Source organism: Microcebus murinus, chromosome 4 (assembly GCF_040939455.1).
Source record: "Microcebus murinus isolate Inina chromosome 4, M.murinus_Inina_mat1.0, whole genome shotgun sequence".
Lineage (NCBI taxonomy): Eukaryota > Metazoa > Chordata > Mammalia > Primates > Cheirogaleidae > Microcebus > Microcebus murinus.
Genome location: NC_134107.1, coordinates 23,679,631 through 23,701,454, shown reverse-complemented (window position 1 = coordinate 23,701,454; position 21,824 = coordinate 23,679,631). Strand labels below are relative to the sequence as shown.

The window sequence follows — 21,824 nt, the reverse complement described above, 5'->3', positions numbered from 1 at the left end:
ATTTTGGGGGGGGAGTTTTATGTTCACAGCCAAATTGAGCATAAAGTGCAGAGAGTTCCTATATACACCCTGTCCCCACAGGTGTACAATCTCCCCCACTATTGATATCACCCACCACAGTGGTATATTTACATTTCGTACAGTTCATGAACCTACACTGGTACATCATTTTGTCCATTATTTACATTAGTGTTCTCTCTTGGTATTGTACATTTTATGGACTAAGACAAATGTATAATGACATGTATCCACCATTGTAATAACATACAGAATAGTTTTATTGCCCTAAAAATCCTGTCTGTTCTGCTAATTCATCCCTTCCTTCCCCCAACTCCTGGCAACCACCAATCTTTTTACTCTCTTCATAATTTTGCCTTTTCTTGAAGTTACATAGTTGGAATCATATAGTGTGTAGTCTTTTTGGATTGATTTCTTCCCCTTTGTAATATGTATTTGTTTCCTTTCTGTTTTTTCATGGCTTGATAGCTCATTTCTTTTTGGCGCCAAATAATATCCCATTATGTGGATGTACCATAGTTTATTTATCTATTCACCTACCGAAGGGCATCTTGGTTGCTTCCAAGTTTTACATATAAATAAAGATGATGTAAATATCTGTGTGCAGTTTTTGTGTGGACATAAATTTTCAGTATATTTGGATAAATACCAAGGGGCACAATTGCTAGATTGTATGGTAAGAATATGTTTAGCTTTATAGAAACCTCCCAAACTGTCTTCCAAAGTGGCTGTACCATTTTGCATTCCCACCAGGAATGAAACAGAGTTCCTGTTGCTCCACATTCTCTCCAGCATCTGATATTGTCAGTACTTTGGATTTTTGCCATTCTTATAGGTGTGTATTGGGGTCTTATTGTTATCATATTTTATAATTCCTTAATGACTTATGATATTGAACATATTTTCATATGCATACTTGCCATCTGTATATCTTTTTTTGGTGAGGTGTCTGTTCAGGTCTTTTACCAGTTTTTAATCTGGCTGTTCATTTTCTTATTGTTGAGTTTTACAAGTTCTTCATATATTTTGGATAACAGTCCTTTATCAGTGTCTTTTTCAAATATTTTCTCTCTGTTGCTTGTCTTCTCAATCTCTTGACGTTGTCTTTTGCAGAGCAGTTTTTAATTTCAAAGAAGTCCAGCTTATCAATTATTTCTTTCATAGAATATGCCTTTGATGTTGTACCTAAAAAGTCATCGCCATAACAGATTATCTAGGTTTTCTCCCATGTTATCTTCTAGAAGTCTTATAGTTTTGTTATGCCTCTAGGCAACACCTTTGTTTATCACAGGGAGCCTGTCCGGAACAGATTACTTTCAGACGCTCTGGGCAGAACATGAACATTACTCACTAACTTTAATTCTTAAACTAGGAAAATATATGTCAGTCCTCTACATCACCTTAACCATGTGAGCAAGGTTAACATTACCTTTGACATCATATCGATAGCATGTATCTCCTGACACTATGTGAAGAAAAGTGTATATTACCTCTGTAGTAGTCTCCAAAATATATAACCTCAATCTAATAATTAGAAAACATCAAACCCAAATTGAGGGACATTATATGAGTTAACTTATCAGTACTAAATCAAAAGTGTCAAAGTCATGAAAGACAAGGAAAGACTGAGAAACTGTCACCAAATGGAGGAGACTAAACAGACATGACAAGTAAATGCAGTGTATTGTCCTGGATTAGATCTTGGAACAGAAAAAGGACCTTATAAGAAAGCTGGGGAAATCTGGAGTAGAAAAAAAAAGTCTGTAGTTCAGATAATAGAACTGTACTGATGTTAACTCTTAGTTTTGATAATTGTGCTATGGTGATATATGGTATTAACATTAGGGGAAGCTCTGTAAGGAGTATTTGTAATATTCAGGAACTCTAATTCTAAAAGTATTCCAAAAATAGAAAGTTAGAAAGAAAGCAGTTACCACTGTGCATGGTGAAGAAATAAAAAAAATTTGCACTACCAAAAAGTTATAAAATGAACTCTGCTACTGTTAGGTGAACCGACGGCTGTGGCCTAGCGTAAATCTCCAATGAATGCCATTCATGTGGGTTCCTAAAGCACCGTGTTCAAATAGTTGAGAGGTGAAGATGGTGGGGCTGGGAAAACTGTGCTGTATAAAAGAAAAGTGCTTCTAAGGATATAGAGACTTTTCCAAAGGTGTATATGGAAAAGGCAAATAAAATAGCTTCATGAAAAAAAATGAAAAAAGCATTCTCATATTTTACGTGGTAAGGTATTTGAAATGTAACCAAATTAACAAAATAAATATTTTATAAAGAAAAAATATGGTTTGCTTATAAATCCTAGGTATATTAACCTTTGTTGCTTCAGAAATCCCTTTTTATTTTAAAGAAGGTAAATTCTATTCATTGTTGTTTATTAGACCCCTGAGTTAATGGTATACCAGATGTTTGTGAGCTTCCTCTACCTCTCTAGAAAAGCTGGTGACAGGGGCAGAGTACGTGATTACAAAACCTGCAGACCACGAGAAGTGCCTCTGAGGGGTTTTGTTGGTATTTTAACCCTCTGTAATTTTTTTTTCTTTTTTTTTTTTTTTTGAGACACAATCTCACTTTGTTGCCCAGGCTAGAGTGAGTGCCGTGGCGTCAGCCTCGCTCACAGCAACCTCAAACTCCTGGGCTCAAGTGATCCTCCTGCCTCAGCCTCCCGAGTAGCTGGGACTACAGGCATGCGCCACCATGCCCGGCTAATTTTTTCTATATGTATTAGTCGGTCAATTAATTTCTTTGTATTTATAGTAGAGACGGGGTCTCGCTCTTGCTCAGGCTGGTTTCGAACTCCTGACCTCGAGCAATCTGCCCGCCTCGGCCTCCCAGAGTGCTAGGATTACAGGCGTGAGCCCGGCCGACCCTCTGTAATTTTAAGTAAGTTGTCATGTAACACTTATGTTTGTAAAAATGGTATAAGCAAAAGAATAAACAAAAATTCTTCTTAATAGTAATTCTCAACCAAAAATAAGGATACTTGAATTATAATTTGACCTCATCATTGAGGTTTTTTGGCTGCTAGATAAAGATTATTAGAGCCTATCTCTGGGACCTCCCCGACTGTCCTGAGTTTATCCAGGAAAGGGAAAACAAACAAAGAGAAGATAATGAGTATATGTGTTTGGAAAGACTTAGAATACCTTTGGAAGTTTTCAGGTTCATCTTCAAATACAGCTTTGAAAAATAAATGCATGAAGCATGGAAATATTTTCTAGCCCTTCAACTGAGAGGAGTGGTCTGTCAATGTTAGAGTATTAAGAGAGTTTCCTGTAACTAGGATCTCTTGAATCTCCCAGTTTGCCCAGAGGGAGAAGGGACTTTTGCATTTCAGCAGTGCACCTGTTTCTTAAACTTCTTGAGGAAGAAAGTGCAAGCTTTATTTAATCTGCCTCAATTCTCTGAGGTTCTTGGGGCTGTGTTTTGTTATTTTTCATTAATTTTGGAAAATTCTTAGCTGTTAATTCCTATAAATATATCTACTGCCTTAGTCTCTGTCCCCATTCTCTCCTCTTCTGAGACTCTAATTACAGGAATGTTATAGTATTTAATATCGTCCTACAGTTCTTGAATGGTCTGTTCTGTTTGGGTTTTTTTCCCCATTCTTTTTTCTCTTTGCATTTCAGTTTGGATAATCTCTGTGGTTCTATTTTCAAGTTCACTCTTTCTTTCCTCAGCTGTGTCTAGTGTGCTGATAAGCCTGTTGAAAGAATTCTTCATCTCTGATACTGTGTTTTTTTGTTTCTAGCATTTTTACTTGACAATATTTTATATTTTCCATCTACTAAAAAGTCCCATATGTTCATGCAAGTTGTCCACCTTTTTCATTAGCTTCTATAGTTAAAGTCCCTTCTAATAGTTCCAACATCTTGGTCATCTTTAGGTCTGGTTCTATGGACAGCTTTATTTTATGACAATGGATTGTTTTGGTTTTTGTTTTGGGTAAATTTTGATTGAATGATGGACATTGTACATACAAAGACAGACGAGACCAAGGTAAGCATGTTCAGAAACGGGCAAACCTTTTCTTCTCTCAGGCCATTGGTGTAGAAGGCTGACTCAATTTACTTAGTAATTGAGGTGGGTTTGGGTTGTTCTGTGGCTAGGGTTACCATCGGCAGGCCACAGACCTCCAGTGCTCCCAGTGGTTGACTGTTGCTGCCCCATACTTAGTGTGGGGCCCAGACCACTGGAGTTCTTCTCAGAGTTTCTGCCTGGACTTGAGCTTTCAGTAGGCCCTGCTTGCCACCTTACTCCACACCCTGACCATCCCCAGTGGTAGACTGCTGGTGCTTATGCTTGGTGCTTGGCTCACGGTGGGGGCTGGGGGACTCTCCATTCCCCTGATCTAATAACCTCAGTCTCAGGTGCTTTTGCTGGGGAGTTGAGGGTGAGTCTTTCTCAGCATTCCTGCTCCTTCTTCCAGTGATGGCTTATTCTGCTCCTTGTCTGTGGACAGTCTTAGACTAGAGTTTCTTGTCCTTCCCTTAGTGGTAGTAAACCTCACCTCTGCTTGTGTCAGTGAAGGACCCTTATCTGAGCCAGTGTTCCCACGTTTCCTGGCAGATGACTTTTGCTTCTACTCCTCCCACCACACAAGTGTATGTTTGCTTGGGATTGGTGGTGGGAGAGTGTCCTGCCTCTCTCACAGAAGTAGACTTCTTACATGGCTTACGGTGGGGGTCCGGAGAGTTTCTTGCCCTCCCTGGGGAGCAGAGGGCTTTTGCTTCGACTGCTCCCTCATGTTTGTGTACTGGGGGCTGGAAGGCTTCCTACTCCTTCTTCAGTGACAAACTGCCTTTCTGCTCCTTTCCCAGAGGCAGTGGATCTTTGCCTGGATCTTGGGGGTGGTAAGGCTTCCTTCTCCTCCCCCAGCACTTGAGGCTTTTGCTTTGAATGACAAAAAGTCCAACAAGTGGGGAGAGTTAGACTGCCTTATGACTACAGCTCTCCGATGGGCCCAAGAAAAGCCATGATGTTTGTGGGATATTGGTGGGTTTTTTTCTCATTGTCATTGTGGATTCCACGTTCTCTTGTGGCTTTCTCATTCCTAAGCAGAAGGATATCCTTTGTGTTATGACCAACCAGTGGGTTGGAAGAGGGGAAATAGAGCAGTATTCAAGCAAGTACTTATCCATAGTTAACATGCCATTGTCAGGTAGTGGATAATATTAGCACTTGGAAATTGGGACAAAGGCTACCTGCCTGGTTTATCATTTTATTTTTTGGGTTTCATTAGAAAAATCCTTTAATATACCTAAATGAAGCCCACTGACCTGGGTCACACTCAGGAGGTTCTGATTAAAAGGGCAGTCCAAAGGTGACTGGTTCACTAAAGGGCATTGAAAGCCATCATTGGATGCAGATGCTCTTGGGCTACGTTAGGGTAGGTGGGGTTGGTATATACCCTTTGTACTGTTAGACAGATAACCTGACCACTTTAGGCAGCACGCTTAACATGGCATAGTTTTAAAAACTGTTTATCTCTTTTGTCGTCTATACACACATACCGTAGAGGACATTCCTAGTCCCATTTCTGTCTTGCTATTCCATTCAGGAACAGATTTTCCTCGTTGTCCCTCAGATCCACTCCCCTAGTCTTCCACCTTTTAAAATTTGGTATACAAGATGCAATTTCATTATTAAAGGACGGTTCCCCCTTTAAACTTCATGGATTGGTACTTAAAATATTTGGTTAAACTTCATGGATTGGTACTTAAAATATTTGGTTAAGTTCTATGGGATGCTGGTGGTACCTATGACACCTCATGCCTGTGAAGGATTTTTGTTAGATGGATTTGTTCTTTCAACAAATGTTTTGCTGTCTGCTCTTTAACAGGTACTGGGCTAGATGCTGGGAGTTCAGTGGTAAGCAAAACCAGACATATTCCCCCTCTCATGGAGTTTCTGGAGGTCTTCTTTTCTTGGGTGCCTCATTACTAATCTAGAAGGAACATGTTATTGATTGCTGTACTTTTCAATATAAAGTGCTATCACACTCCCACTTGATGTATTTCTATTATTTCTGACTCTCAGGTTGGATTTCTTCACTGTCTTCAGGAATTGGGATGAATGGAGTGTAAAGTTGGGATCCCATTCCATCTCTATTCCTCCCCTTTGCCCATTCTCACCCCAAAACAGTGCTACCAAGCGTTGAATGTATTCTAATGAAAGTGACAAGGACCCTAAGGGGACAGGATGGTTGTAAATGTTGGGGAGAGAGCTACCATTTGCCGATTGTCTATTCTGCACTAGCAGTGAGTGAGGAGCTCTGCAAACCTCATCTCATTGAATCTTCACAGCTCCATGAGATAGGTGGTATGATCTTCATCTTAAAGATTTACAAAACAGATATAAAGTAACTTAAAATTGCACAAGATGCTCCATCACTGCTGTTCTATCCACCATGTCACACTGGCTTCCCTTAAACATTTGTTATTGTCAATCCTGTTGGTTTTATGTTACTTAAAAATAAGGAATTAATTACATTTAATTGATGTGTAAACTGAAATAGCAGATTCAATGTGAGGTCTCTGTTTGCTTATAGTAGTTTTAACTGGCCCAGTCCCTGCCCTCTAGGAGCTTTATAAGTCTCACGTTTGAAAGAGTCATAGGAATTTTTGTAGTTCTTATGCTATAAAATCTACATATTTTATAAAATCACAGTGGTATCTGTTTAATCAAGAAAGGTTAAATACTTTGTTCAAGGTTATATTGGTATGACTTATATATGTGACTTAACTTTTCAACCGTGTAGCTTCCACAGTTTAGAGTAACTGGGGAATTTGCATAGTTACTGAAGAATCCGTCATTCACACTTTTCAGATAGATATAAATGTGGCCCATATTTTAGGGGGGAAAAACCATAAGCATTTATGCACGTTTACTCTCTGGATGAGAACAGTGGTGCTTTCGTACATTGCCAGCATAGCTGAAAACTCCTTCCTCTCTGTGGACAAATGGCTGACACTAAGTCCTAGAGGGGTTGTAAATTATAATGCCTTCTGAACATTTCGAGGTATTACAGAGTTCCTGCAGAAACAATTAAGCCTGAGAAGTTAACTTATCCTCAGACTGAGACACTTGAGCTATGATTATTGGCAAAACTTGCTTCCTTTTTGAGTGGATTGCAATTTGGTGGACAGGGTGATATGATTTGAGACATCTTAAATTAGAAGCTCTCTTGCACAGTTGTGCCTTTGGCTGGTGTTCTAGGTGAATTTCTTACCAATCATTGTTTTCTATAAATCCCAAAGGCTGCTGTTTCCACTGTGATCACACATGAGCATAAAGCTTTGCATTGTTTAAATTGGAATGTGGTTTAATTTGAATATGATTTCAAATGAAAGAATATATGATGATAGACCCGTTTGGCAGAAAAGGAGGTAAATATTCAGGAATATATGTGTACGTGTGTGCATTTATGCTTCTTAGTATGTTTTTATACCCTTCAGTTTCTTGGAAAAGGACCATTTTCTAATCCTTACTGTGTGCTGGTACTCTTAATACTCTAGAATGGGGGGGGGGAGAAGGTCTGAATTTCGAGTTAGGAGTCGTGGATTTGAATTGTAATTCTACTAGTTAACATCTTTGTATCTCAGTTTTCTCACATGTAAAATGAAACTTGTATCTGTCCCAAGTAAGTGACAAGCTGGTTATGAAGAGCAGATGAGATCATCAATATAACAGTGCTTTGTTGCAGGTAAAACATTCTAACATTTGCAAGGATGCTAGTTTCAAAAATGGCAATCTCTATGCCAAAGGAACTCACAATCTAGCTGTTCTCTATGCCAAAGGAGCTCACAATCTAGAAAAAAGTGATTATCTGAAACAACAGAAAACCAGTTATAGAACAGTATATAACAGAACTAACCTGTATAGTAAAAGCTCTAAGTGCTGAGGGATTTCATAGTAAGGGGAGACTGCCGATAGTAGGGACGATCGGTAAAGATTTCTCAGGGAAGGTAGTTTTTTTCAGGTCCCATAAAATGTAAATATTTTGGCTGGTTGATGGGTAAGAAAGCAGCAAATGAATTTCAGCAGGAATGAGATGGGAGTGAGTAGGGCATATCTGAGAAGCAGTAGCAGGCAGCCAGCCAACTGTACCCAGAGGGCCAACTACTGGACAGCTTGAGTAAGCTAGATGCCCTTGAAAACTAAATCTGTATTTTCGCTTTCCTTTGAGCAGGAGAAATTCTCATTGTGATACTTTGCCTTCTTTTTATAGTTAGTGGAGAGAATAGTAGTCATATAACTCAAGTTACCCTTGGCTTTTAACTCATGGGTAGAACATTTTCCCAGGAAACAGAATGAAAGTTGGCAAAGCTAGACTAGAAAGTATCCTTTCCCTTCATCTTTTTTGGTTATCCTTCCAATTTTTCCATGTTAAAATTTCATATGGTCACTCCCTTGAATAAATCCTAATAGCCTCTGATTTTGACTAGAATTATAGATCTGATGAAGCTAAAGAGATCATCTAGATCATCCTGCTTTTGTGAGGAACTGGGTTTAACCTCCACTTGGATAAGAAATGGTCTTCTTTCAAAAGACTATATTGGACCATGGCAGAGTAACTGATACTGGAATAACCCTCCTGCCAAAAAAACAAAACAAAACAAAAAAAAGTATAAAAGCTTACTAGAATAGATAAAATAACTGTTTAGAGGCATTGTAGAGCAACCAGTGCAGTCAGTACTTGAGGGAACATGTTTCCTGAGAGAAAGGAAGCACATGGAAGTAGGCTACATATTTACTCTGGCTTTTTCCCTGAGGATACTTTCTAATTCACAGTCCAATGGTATAGAACCCTAGCAGAGAGCAGCAGTCCTACAGGGCTCAGAGTTTAAAGTTAGGAGCTACCAAAGTCTCTGGGATTTGTCAGACAACTCTCAGGAAAGAGAAAACCACAGGGAAGAAAGCAAAAAATGTGCCTACAGTCTTCCCTTGAGGTGTTTGCCAACTCTAAAGGTGCACATGATCAGAGCAAGACTTCAAGAATCCCTGTGGAAAGCAATGGTTGGGGGTTTAATGAGCAGTGCAAATACTTTGTTGGTATATAGTGCTGATGAGATAAAGGTTGGTGTTCAAGGCCTGCCAAGGTAGAAGGGTCCTGGCAAATCCCTCAGGCTTTACTTGGAGTCCACAGAAGCACCAAACCTTAAGAATAGGGGAAAGCCGAAATAAGCTAGCCCCAATGCAACTTAAAGCCAATCTCTGACAGGATTAAAGTGGTCTGACTGCACTCTCTGTGCCTTCCAGAAGAATATGTTACATTCTTAGGAGGAAGAAAATCTGGATCATTTAGAACCTCTTAAGTTTTTTAAACAGAATGTCTGCCATCCAATAAAAAATTAAGAAGCATGCTAGAAATTGAAATCAAATAACCCAAATGAAGAGAAAAACACAGTAGAAAGATATCCACAGGTGATTCAGATATTGGCGTTATCAGTCAGGAACTTACTATGTTCAAGAACATAGAAGAAAAGGAGAATTTCAACAAAGATATGTAATCTTTTTAAAAGATCAAATGGGAATTCTGAAAAATATAGGAAATGAAATTAAGCATTCAGTTAGAAAAAAAATAAATTAAGAATCAGTACATGGGATTAGTAGCAGTTTAGTCACCAAAGAAAAAGGAATAGAAGATTATTGAGCCAGGGGAATAGTTAGTAGAAAACACCCAGATTGAAACACAGAGAGAAAAAATACAAAAAAGAGAATAAGAGACATATGGGACATAGTGAAAACATTGTGAAATATATTTCACATATATGTATATTTGGAGTCCCAGGAGAGGAGAGTGTGACAGAAATAATATTTAAAAGAAATACTGGCAGAGTTTTCTAAAATCCCTGAATAACATGAAACCACAAATCGAAGAAGCTCTACAGTCCTAGGCAGGATAAATACAAAGAGACACACCGAGGTGCTTCATAGTTAAATTACTATAAGGCAAAGACAGAGAAAAGCTTAAATGCAGTCAGAGATAAAAGGCATATTATTTTCAAAGGTATATCAGTAAGACTGAAAGATGATTTATCAGTAAAGACAGAAGACAATGGAACTATATCTTGAATATTCTGAAAGAAAATAATTGCTAACTTAGAATTCTCTACCCAGCAAAAATATCTCCTTCCAGAATTAATTGGGTAAAACAAAGCTTTCAAACAAGTAAAAACTGAGAGTATTTGTTATCAGCTGACCTATAGTGAAAGAAAAAATAATTTCTTCAAGCAGCAGGAAGATAATTTGAGATGGAAGCTCAGATATGTATAAAAGAAATGGCAAATATATGGTAAATATAAGTGAAAATTTACTTTTAAAAACAATGTCTTGTGGGATTTAAAATATGTAGATAATTGACAATAATAATACAGCAGATGGGAGATGGTAAATGGAGGTTCTTTCATTGTATGATAAGTGACAGAATTGCAAATTTGAGCTATAATAAATCAATAATGCTTACTTTAATTGTTAGGATGGCTACTAAAACAATAACAAAACTAATTAGCATCCTAATGAAGAAGAAAAACATGGAATAAAAATAAAAAAGTCTTTGACCAGTGCTAAAGGTGAGAAAGGAAAACTAAAAGAACAAAGAGCAGATAAAACAAATAGAAAACAAATAGAAGGATCATACATTTAACTTAGCCATATCAGTAATTACATTAAGTGTAAATGGACTCTATTTATAATTAAGAGACAAAGATTTTGGGATAGAATAAAACATTAAAACCTAATTGCATGTTGAGTATCACTTATCCAAAATGCTTGGGTACAGAAGTGTTTTGGATTTTGGATTTTTTTTTCAGATTTCAGAATATTTGCATTTTACTTACTGAGGAGCATCTCGAATTTGAACATCTGAAATGCTCAAAAGATTTTGGATTTTGGAGCAGTTTTGATTTTGGATTTTTGGATTTGGGGTGCTTAACATGTATGTTTTTTGTTTTTTTTTTTTTTTTTTTTGAGACAGAGTCTCGCTTTGTTGTCCAGGCTAGAGTGAGTGCCGTGGCGTCAGCCTAGCTCACAGCAACCTCAAACTCCTGGGCTCGAGCAATCCTTCTGCCTCAGCCTCCCGAGTAGCTGGGACTACAGGCATGAGCCACCATGCCCGGCTAATTTTTTATATATATATCAGTTGGCCAATTAATTTCTTTCTATTTATAGTAGAGACGGGGTCTCGCTCTTGCTCAGGCTGGTTTTGAACTCCTGACCTTGAGCAATCCGCCCGCCTCGGCCTCCCAAGAGCTAGGATTACAGGCGTGAGCCACCGCGCCCGGCCCAACATGTATGTTTTTTATAAGAGACATCTTGGAACAAGCTTTGAAGAGGGCACAAATTTGAAAGTAAAAGTTTGAGAAATATGTATACACACACACACACACACACAGATATATAAAATACACACATCCCAGTACATATATACATACATGCACACACACAGGGAGACAAAAATCAACAAGGATATAGAAGCTTTAAACATTACACTCATGAACTACAGAATACACATTTTTAGGCATTTATAGATCATTTATAAAAATGAACAACGTACTGGGCCATAAATTGTTTAAATAGATGGCAAAGTATTGAAATCAGATATATGTTTTCTGACCACAGTGTAATCAAAGTATGATCAAAATAGAAATCAGTAACAGATAAATAGAAAAATCCAAAATGTTTGGAAATTAAACAGTATACTGCTAAATAACCCACGAGTTAAGGAAGATATCACAATGGAAATCAAATTTTTTTTACCTAAATGATAATAAATATGATATATAAATGTGTGGAGTGCATTTAAAATAGTACATAGAATGAAACTTAAATCTCTAAATGCATATATTAGAAATGAAGAAAGGTTGAAATCAGTGATCTAAATGCCAATCTTAAGAAACTAAAAGCAATATTAATTAAATTCCTCCAAAATAGAAGGAAGGAAATAATAAAAAGTAAGAACAGAAATGAACAAAACAACAAAAAAAAAGTGTGATGTAGAAAACCAGAAGGTGATTTTTTGAAAAAGATTAATAAAACTGATGAAGCTCTAGTAAGACTGATCAAGTACAAAGAGAAAATATAGTTAACAATATGAGTAATGAAAAGAGGTATAATACTACAGATTCTATAAATATTAAGCAGATGTTAATGCACAATTTTATTCCAATAAATTTAACAATTTAGATGCACTAGCATATTCCTAAGAAAAACACTACTTATGAAACTAACACACAGAGAAAAATATATATAATCTTATATCTGTGAAAGAATATTAATCCAGAATTTAAAACTTTCAAACATTAAAAAAAACACCTAGCCCAGATGGCTTCTTTGACGAATTCCTCTAAAACCTTTCATGGAAGAAATAGTACTGATCTTGCATACAATTTTTTAAAGAATAGAAAAAGAGGGAACACTTTCTAACTCATTTTATAAGGCCAAGATAACCTTGATACCAAAACCTGATTTAGATATCATAACTGTTGAACCAAAGAAGTCAGACACAAAGGAGTAAATACTGTTTGATTCCATTTATGTGAAATTTAAGGTGGGTACAGTAGAAATCAGAATAATGGTTATTCTTAAGAGGGGGGAGATACTGACTGGGAAGTAGCATGCAGTGCTGGAATGTTCTATAATATATACTTCATCTGGGTAGTAGTTGTAAGAATACGTGCATATGTAAAAATTTGTTGAGCTATATGTTTAAGATTTATATACTTTACCTTGTATGTTACATCTAAGGAAAAATACTATAAACTTGCTTTGGTATAATACATTGGTAGTGTCATCATCACAGAGTTTCTCTTATATCTAAACTGAATCCAGTGTGCATTTCATTTGCTAACATTCTGTTTTGACTGCATTTGATACATACACACTTCAGATGGAGCTGGCTTGGACAGCAGGGGGCATTTGCCCTAGGCACTCCCTTTTTGGGAATAAAGAAATAACCTAGGTCCAGAGTTGACAATGATAGAGTATCGAGGTCTTCCACTCTGTCTCACTTGTTCGCTTAAAAGAATGTTGTTTTCTTTATAGGCACGGTGGTTCTGGGAAGCATACTTCCAGTCAATTAAAGCCATTGCCTTGGCTACCCTGCAGATTATCAATGACCGGATCTATCCGTACGCAGCCATCTCCTATGAAGAATGGAATGACCCTCCTGCTGTGGTAAGTGAATTCAATTGCTAGCCATGTGAGGCATGGTCCAGCTGTCAGGATAGGAGAAAGGAAAATGTACTACAATTGTAAAGGTTATTTAAATTCTAGCTTTCTAAGACTTAAGTGTGCTTTTTATACTTGGGCCTGAAAAAGGCAGTTTAATTTTGAAATGCTGACAAAAGTAAGAAACACTGAAGCAGCAGCTTCCAGTTTGTTTGAAATGTGCTTAGGAAGACAGTGTGTTTATTTATTGCAGAAATAAATGGGGAAGCATGGGTCTTGTTGGAAATCAAAGACTTCTTGATGACTTTTGCAGTTGTAGTGCTTAGAACTATTGAAAAAGTTCTGTAAGCAACTTAATAATAGCTTATATTTTGTGTGCTTACTCTCTGCCAGAGACTGTGCTAAGTGCTTTACTTTTATTCCAATTAATATTTCCAACACTCTAAGGGAAACAGTAAACAAAAGTGATCTAGAGGCATTATGGATTGCTACAGTCACTTGCTCGAGACTGTGGCGGAGGCCTTTGGCTCTTCCTGAAAAGAGATGGAGTGGTCCAAAACTGCTTTCAGGACTTCTTCCTTGCCTGAAGAAGCCACAAGGCACTTGTGGCATTGTAGGGATTGTGGCAGTGGCTTCCAGCCACACCTTCTTTCTCGCTGAAAATGCCTAAAGCCCTGGCGCTGGCAGTTATTGCTTCCTAGCTGCAAGTGTACTTGGCTGTCCAGCTCGCAGCCCTCAAGGCTTTTATGCACAAGAACTAGACTCTTCTCCATTCTTCATTCTAATTATTGTTCTCTTTCTGGCCAGCCCTTCTTGTCTCCTGATTTTGCCTTCTCTAAATGTCAGTATATGCTTATGGTAACAACAACAACAAACATCTTTCTGTTTTGCTTGAGGTGAGGTTTTCTTCTATCTCCTTGAATCCATTGCTAAAGATAACCTTCCAGAATGTTTCTGTTCATATATAGCATAATGATATAATTTTAAAACACAAATAGGATCATACTGTACATATTTTTCTGCACCTTGCCTTTTTTACTGTAACAATAGATCACGGACCTATTTCCATTTCTTTCTATATAGGTCCACTTCAGTATTTTAGGATGGCTGTATAGTATTCCATTATTTGGGTATATTTTATGTAATAGGTCTATTATTGATAGATGTTTAGACTTTCTTTTTTTTTTCTATTTTCTAACGGGAATACAAGGGACATACTCTCATATATGTTTGTGCATAAATGTGTGACTATATAGACTTAATTCCAGCTGAGAAATTGCCTAAAGAAAGGACACATTTTAAATATTGATAGATATTAACAAATTCTCCTTTCAAAACACCATACCCATATATAGTTGCACAAATAACATTTTGTGTGTTCTTGTTCTTCATGCCTTCATTAACCCTGAATACTTGAATTTTTGCTCATCTACCAGGTGAAAAATGATCTTTTGTATATATTTTTTCAAGTGGAAGGTTGATATCTTTGTCAGGCTTTTCCACATAATCCTGTTTGTATTTTTATTGATATTATATTGAATTTTTGCATTGTTTTAGGCATTTATTTGTTCAGTAGGCATTTATTGACAGTAGCCATTTATCGAATACCTGTTATGTTCTAAGCAATGGTTTTGGTACTTTGACTGTATTAGTGAACAAAGCATAAAAAGATCCATACCTTTGGGGAGCTTACATTGCAATGGGTCTTGCTGTCTGGAAGAAAGATTTGTCTTTCTGGTATATACAATGTCCAGGTGAGGGTCAAATAAAACAATGGCTGTCACATCAACATGTGATTAAGTCTTGGTCCTTTCCTTGGCATGCCTTTCTACTCCATAAACTCTAAATGTCTATATTTTATCCATGCTTCCGTGGCCTACTCATATACTCCTGTCTCTTGGAGGTTTTCCTGACTCCCTTTTTCTCCTCGTAACTATTAGAGCATGTTATCTTTATTCCTTTCCTAGCACTTACCATGTATAAAAGTATAATTTCCTGTGAAGTTTTAGGCACCTTAAGGACATTTCTGACTTATCTCACTATTCTCCTAAGAATACCTAGAACAATTTAGACAGGAGGTCCTTGAGATATATATATATATATATATATATATATATGAAAGAAGGAAGGAGGGAAGGAGAAAGGGAGAGAGGAAGAGTGGGTCCCTAGGACTTGAGCCATTCAAGCAAGACTTAATGACATGTTGATGTGACAGCCATTGTTTTATTTGACCCTCACCCTGCTGGGAAGGTAGGGAAAGTTATAGATCCTTTCCCATCTGTAAAGCAGTCATAATGAGACTCATAGTGCCTAAAGACTTGTCTAAAGTCATGTTTGGCAAGTTATGTAAACACGCAAACCCAGGTCTTCTACCTGCAAGTTATCTATGGAATTATATAGGAACCCTTGAGCCTCCTCTGAATATTACTACTGTTCCAAGCAAATGGTACAAATTTTTTTTTTAAATTTATTTCTTTTATTTTTTTTAATTTTGGCATATTATGGGGGTATAGATTTTAAGGTTTCAATAAATGCCCATTTCCCCCCCTCCCCCCACAAGTCTGAGTCTCCAGCATGACCATCCCCCAGATGGTGCACATCTCACTCATTATATATGTATATACCCGCCCCCCTCCCCCCTGCCCAATACCCTATTACTGTAGTACCTATGTGACCACTTAGGTGCTGTTCAGTTAATACCAATTTGCTGGTGAGTATATGTGGTGCTTGTTTTTCCATTCTTGGGAAACTTCACTTAATAGTATGGGTTCCAGCTCTAACCAGGAAAATATAAGATGTACTATATCACCATTGTTTCTTAGAGCTGAATAGTACTCCATGGTATACATATACCACATTTTATTAATCCATTCTTGGATTGATGGGCACTTGGGCTGTTTCCACAGCCTTGCAATTATGAATTGTGCTGCTATAAACATTCAAGTGCAGGTGTCTTTTTTGTAGAGTGTCATTGGATCTTTTGGGTAGATGCCCAGCAATGGGATTGCTGGATCAAATGGTAGATTCACTTGTATTGCTTTAAGGTATCTCCATATTGCTTTCCACAGAGGTTGAACTAATTTGCAGTCCCACCAGCAGTGTAGGAGTATAGAATTTTTTTATTTCCATCTTGATTTCTTCATTTATGAAGTAATCATTTAGTAGGAGGTTGTTTAATTTCCACGTTTTTGTGTAGAAATTTGAGTTTCTGTTAGGGTTGATTTCTACTTTTATTCCACTGTGATCTGAGAAGGTACATGGTATGATTTCTATTTTTTTTAAATTTCTTGAGATTTACTTTGTGTCCTAGAATATGGTCAATCTTAGAGAATGTCCCGTGAGCTGATGAGAAGAACATATATTCAGTGGGTTTTGGGTAGAATGTCCTGTAGATGTCAGTCAGACCCAGTTGTTCAAATGGTACAAATTTGAGATGAAGAATATTGCATCTGTTCCAAGCAGGAGAATTCATATAGGTGGATGGCTATGACCCAGAATGAAAGTGTGGAAATAGTGGGACCTTATCCTGCACTTATATCTAAAGCTCTAAGAGATGTTTAATAAGAATAAAGGGTTGGGATTTTAGTTCTCTTTTATAAGAATATAGATGAGGAGAAAATAGAATATGAAATTTTGCAGCTTTGAAATAGGTATGTTTCAGTTTAGAACAAAATGATCAAAGTACTGAATTCTTATCAATTTGGTAAAGAACTTAATCATAATAGCATAAATCTAGGCATACAACTAGAAAATGTATTCTATATTTTTTCTTTAACTCTTTCTTAAATAGTCCTTACTAAGAGCTTAGGTGATGAGAGCCCTGATTTAAAGCAGTAGGTTATACATTCTGCCTCTTCAGTGAAAGCAACTGACAAGGGGCCTGAGGAGCCATGATTTATTTATAGTTTAGTTCTCCCCTCCCCTTCAGAAATATTTAACCTACTCTAGATGAGATTACTATGAGCCCAACCTGCAGGGGAGTCTCTTCTCTAGATTCCGTCAAATTTACAATGTCAGACACCCTGACGTAAGAGTAGCTATGGATCTTGGTCAGTAAATCAAGGAATGGTCTGGGTTTTTCAAAGATATGCCACTGTCATGGCCTCTGGCCGTGCACTGAGCTTGCTCAGACTGGAGAGCAAGAGGTGAGAGTCAAGAGTCATATTTTGGCCAGATGCAACTGACTTAATTTAACATAGAAAAGGTCTATGTGTGTGAATGATGAAGACAGTGAGGGCTGGCCTTGCAGAATATTCCTGTCACTAGGTGCTCTGCCATTCTTATCTGTAAAAATGAGGCGGATTATATTTAACCACATTGTGCCACACCCTCAAAACTTGAAAGAGTTCGACACAGTGATTCTTGAATATAACTTAAAGTAGCAGATCTGTCTGGATGGGGGAGATTGGCACTTTGATTTGAATCTCTGTGAAAGGAATTTCTCACCAAGTTAAGGGTCTATATAAGGGAAGACTGCATGTTTTCATCATTAATTTTCTTAGCTCCTCATGTCAAGGCTGCCTAAATATTTTACCAAGTCTGTCTCTCCATGCTTTTATTTTTTTCTCTTTTTGTACAATTAAGCAAATCTTTATCATCTCCCTACATACTCTATCCTGTATCACTTCCAACTACAGTGCCATTTCTGGCATTGCCTCTTGGCAGACCTTCATCCCTAACACTGGGAAGAGCCTCTGTAGCTGGGGACCTCCTCGGACGCTCTCTCCCTTGTCTTACCTGTGGTTCTCTGGCAGATAGGAACACATGTAGGAGGACTGAGACTGTGAACTTTAAACTGTGAATTTTGGATTTCTGGCATGTGCTCTCAAAACCATATCCTCTCATTGACAATTTTTTTTTCCATCTGTAAATGAAAGACTTTAATATTGCAAAAAAAAAAAAGATGAAATAGGTTTCTCTTAAGGAGAATGTCAAATCCAGACTTAATATAAAGAAATGCACATTCTAATATATGAAAAGACATTTTATTATTACCATTTTACTGTATAACATATTAGTGAATACACCAGATTACATTTCCTCAAATGGCAAATGAGGGGCATTTCTCTCTGATTCCCTGGAGAACCTCAATATTATCTGTCCTTTGGAGGATTCAGTTTCTTACAAGTGTGACACTGTCCACGAGGATACCAACGGTGCTTAGTAGTAAAGAACATTTTGCTAAGTTGTTTTATCATGGGTCCTTGCTCAAGGTTTTCACTTTTTTCTGCTAATCTGGTTTTCAGCATGTGATCATGTGTTTCTTCATTATTATGCACAGGATCTGGTCGAGGGATAGGTTTTGTGTGTTCATATGGAATGTCCACCGAAGGGTGGTAGCAGACTATCGTCCTGCCATCAGATGTCAAAGCAAGCTCAACTTTGCAATTATAGTCATCTGGTAGAGAAGAATATGTAGATTTATGACAAACACAAGATAAAGCTCCATTTTGGATTGGAAATAAATGTTTCAAGATAGGTCTCTTTGATATCACCCATTTTACTGCTGCTGCGGCCATGGTGATCAAGATGCTTATCAGGGAGTATGAAAAAGATGTTCTGAAGAAGAACTGCTTTTAAAATCTGTTTCTGGGCACACCAATTTTCATCCCTTGACAGCTCCTCGCCGTGAGCCTGCCATCTTGTTTCCTCAGTGACAATTTTTTAAAAGCTAAACATAATGCAGTCTTAAAATTATGTAGAATGTAGTATTTTCCCATGTTATTTTTCTACAGTATGATTTGAAAGATTATACCCCCTCTTATCAGTATGTTATAATTTTATTTACTCTTTTTATAGACACTTTTTTCCAAGTTTGCTATCATAGATAACACTAATAAATATACTCCAGATTTTTTTTTCTTTTCCTCATTTACCGTATTAGACCTAAAACAGAGAAGGGGAGACAGTAGGGGTCCCCATGGCCATTGATAAAAAAATTAATGAAAAAAATGGGGAAGTGACTTAAAATAGATTATTGTACCTAGAATAAGAATGAGGTTAAAAAACAATAGCTTGTTTCTGTGAAATCTAGCCAGAGTGGCGACTTTGCTGTAACCAAAGCCTCAGATGAGGATTATATACTTACCTGGACTTCCTATAAGCCTCAGTCTAAGTCTAGTTTTTGGAGATTTAGAAAGGGATCAGCCAGATGAGAATATTGCATAAGAGCACTTGATTGGTAAGCATCACCCCTAAGGATCAGGAATCAGAGTTGTGGGCAAGACATGGTAGAGCTTGCTATGGGGCAGTGGCTCTCAGACTCTCATATGCATCAGAATCTCTAGAAAGGCTTCTTAAAACCAGAGTGCTGCCACTGCACCCCAAGATTCAGATTGGGTAGGTCTGAGGTGGGAGCCTAGAATGCACGTTTCTACCAAGTTCCCAAGTCTTGGGTATTGATGCTGCTGGTGTGGGGCCCGTATTATGATGTGGGATTCGATTCATGTGTGTGTCCTAACTCACTGACTGGAGGTGGCTCTCCCTCTCTCCCCATCCGGTTGCTGTTCTTGACCTCCAAGGCTTGGATTAGAAGCATCCAGAGGCTGCTTTCAGACCAGCCTCTGAGGTACATGAAGCACTCAGGGCTGCCTGTACTTAGATGTCCAGACGGCGGCCCTCGCTCACAAAGGTTGTGGTTGCACAAGCAGCTGAAAATATCACTCAGCTGTAAATACTAACAAGCAATATATCACTCTGCAAGCTGAAGAAGTGCCAGCTCAGATGTATGAAGCAGAACGCTAAGTTGAAAAGATAGCAGGTTAACAGTCTGTTTAACTCAACTCAGCGCCCTTTAATTTGTGGAATGTTTCTCTGGAATTTGAAAGCCTACCCTGCCCCCCAGGAGGTCTTCTTGGCTTATTCTCTCCTCCTTCCTCCCACTGCCTAGATATGATAAAAATATGTATGGAATTCAGAAATATTAGCTTGAATTTTAGGTAAATTTAAGCTTTTTGAAGTCTACTGTTTTTATAGGTATTGCATTTATAGGACCACATTTGCACAAGTGATCCCGTATCCTACCCTAAATTCCAAACCTTTCCTTGAATACCTTTTACTTCTTTGGAAACAAGCTATTAATAGAAAGTCTCAGGACATCAGCATTCAGGGGATAAGGAAAGCAGAGCTGGGTCTCCAGATGGAGAGATGCAAGAAGATCCAGAGAGCATAATCTGGTGGGGCCCCAAGCAAAGAACTTGGCTGATTCTGATGGTCAGATAGAAAATGAAAAAGATTGGGTCACAGCCGGATCCAGACAGGGAGGATAGATAAGGAATATGAAAAGACAAACTTGGAGATGTTGCTCGATGGTCATGGCAGCCAGATCTTTTGCGTGACCCTTCGTAGTAGAGAGAGACTGTAACATACCTGCATGGCGGCCTCAGTGATGGTGCTGGATGGGTCCATACACACTGTTTCCTTGGGCGCGGTCCTTCCTCTGCCGCCTTCTTACAGTCCACTTCTATGGCTCTGGCTTTCTTACGTCACACAGCTTGTGGGAGGGTAGTGAGTAGCATTGCTTTTCAGAGTCTGGGGGAGCCTGATCTGGCAGTAGGTTAATTAAGAACATACTGAATGTTTGGGCAAAGTTATCTTTCATGCACCAGCTATCACTTAAAGCAGCACATCAAGTTCCCTTTCCTCTTGTTTCAGAGGCCATTTGATTCTCCCTCAAGGTCTGCTTGAATGATTCTGTAACAGAAATTACCAGGACAATGTGGTGGTCGAGTATGATAACCTTAGGATGATGAATTTTGTTTCCATTTCTAATATCCTATCCTTTTTATGTATCTCCCAGTTCATTAATATTTGAGTGTAATTTTTTAATAAATAGGCCATTACAGCTGCAGATTAGAAAAATGTATACATTGCTTCAACTAGAGATTGATTCTTTATTTTTAGCCTTTTCTTCCTCAGCTACATTTCTTAATTTTATGTTTTACAAAATAGTATGACTTAACACATATATGGCTTAAAAATTCAAATAGTAAAATAAAGCATATAAGGAAAATTAGGGCCTATTCCCAAGGAGCAGCTGCTTTTTCAACTCTTTTAACTTTCCTCTGATATTTTCTTCCTTTTTCCCCATAAAGTGCTGTTTTTTATTTCTTATTCAGGGACCATTTTAAATTTCCTTTGAATTAGCCCTTTTTCTCCTGTTCTCTCCCCTTCCCTTTCTGCTCTCCCATCTTACCAGTAGGGCTGTGCCATCATTTTTCATTAAAGCAGTGTTTATTATACACATTATTAGGACTATATAAGTGCTGTTTTCAGTTGAACCAAAGTTGTAAACAAGGATTATGTTTCCTTTCTTGTACAACTTTTTATTTTCCAGGGAGTTAATAACTAACTCGTTTTTTCCCCTTAGTTTTCCATGTTCCTATCACTAATTAGTTTTTACTAGATTCTCCAAAAAAATAATAAAGTGGCCAAGTATAAGTAAAGCACAGGATTTTTCTTTCTCTTTCTTTTTGGAGTCATGTCTTCTGTAGCCCCCATCTTCTGTTCCAGTCTGGAGTGGTCACTGTCTAGGTCTCCCATACAGTGGCCGTAATGCTGGGGATTCCCTTTTTCTCTATGCTTTGTTGGATTCCTCATGTCCATCTTCTAACATCCTCTTT

The 21,824-nt window shown here is 37.8% G+C and overlaps 2 protein-coding genes across 3 annotated transcripts in view; one reads left to right on the top strand and one right to left on the bottom strand.

Annotated features, from left to right (window-relative positions):
* EXT2 (exostosin glycosyltransferase 2) overlaps positions 1 to 21,824 on the top strand; it is a 130,527-nt gene that overhangs the window by 49,123 nt on the left and 59,580 nt on the right. For both annotated transcript variants that reach the window (XM_012790422.3, XM_012790441.2), the window contains one exon: positions 13,078 to 13,209. In XM_012790422.3, the coding sequence (XP_012645876.1) occupies positions 13,078 to 13,209 (132 nt within the window). The remainder of the gene's footprint in view (positions 1 to 13,077; positions 13,210 to 21,824) is intronic.
* On the bottom strand, positions 18,193 to 18,722 carry LOC105885508 (large ribosomal subunit protein mL42). The gene has a single exon (XM_076002016.1). The coding sequence runs from the start codon at positions 18,720 to 18,722 to the stop codon at positions 18,297 to 18,299; it is 426 nt and encodes a 141-aa protein (XP_075858131.1). The 3' UTR covers positions 18,193 to 18,296.

Coding starts and splice junctions, on each gene's coding strand:
- LOC105885508 (XM_076002016.1), bottom strand. CDS start 18,722: ATGGCCGCAGCAGCAGTAAAATGGGTGATATCAAAGAGACCTATCTTG.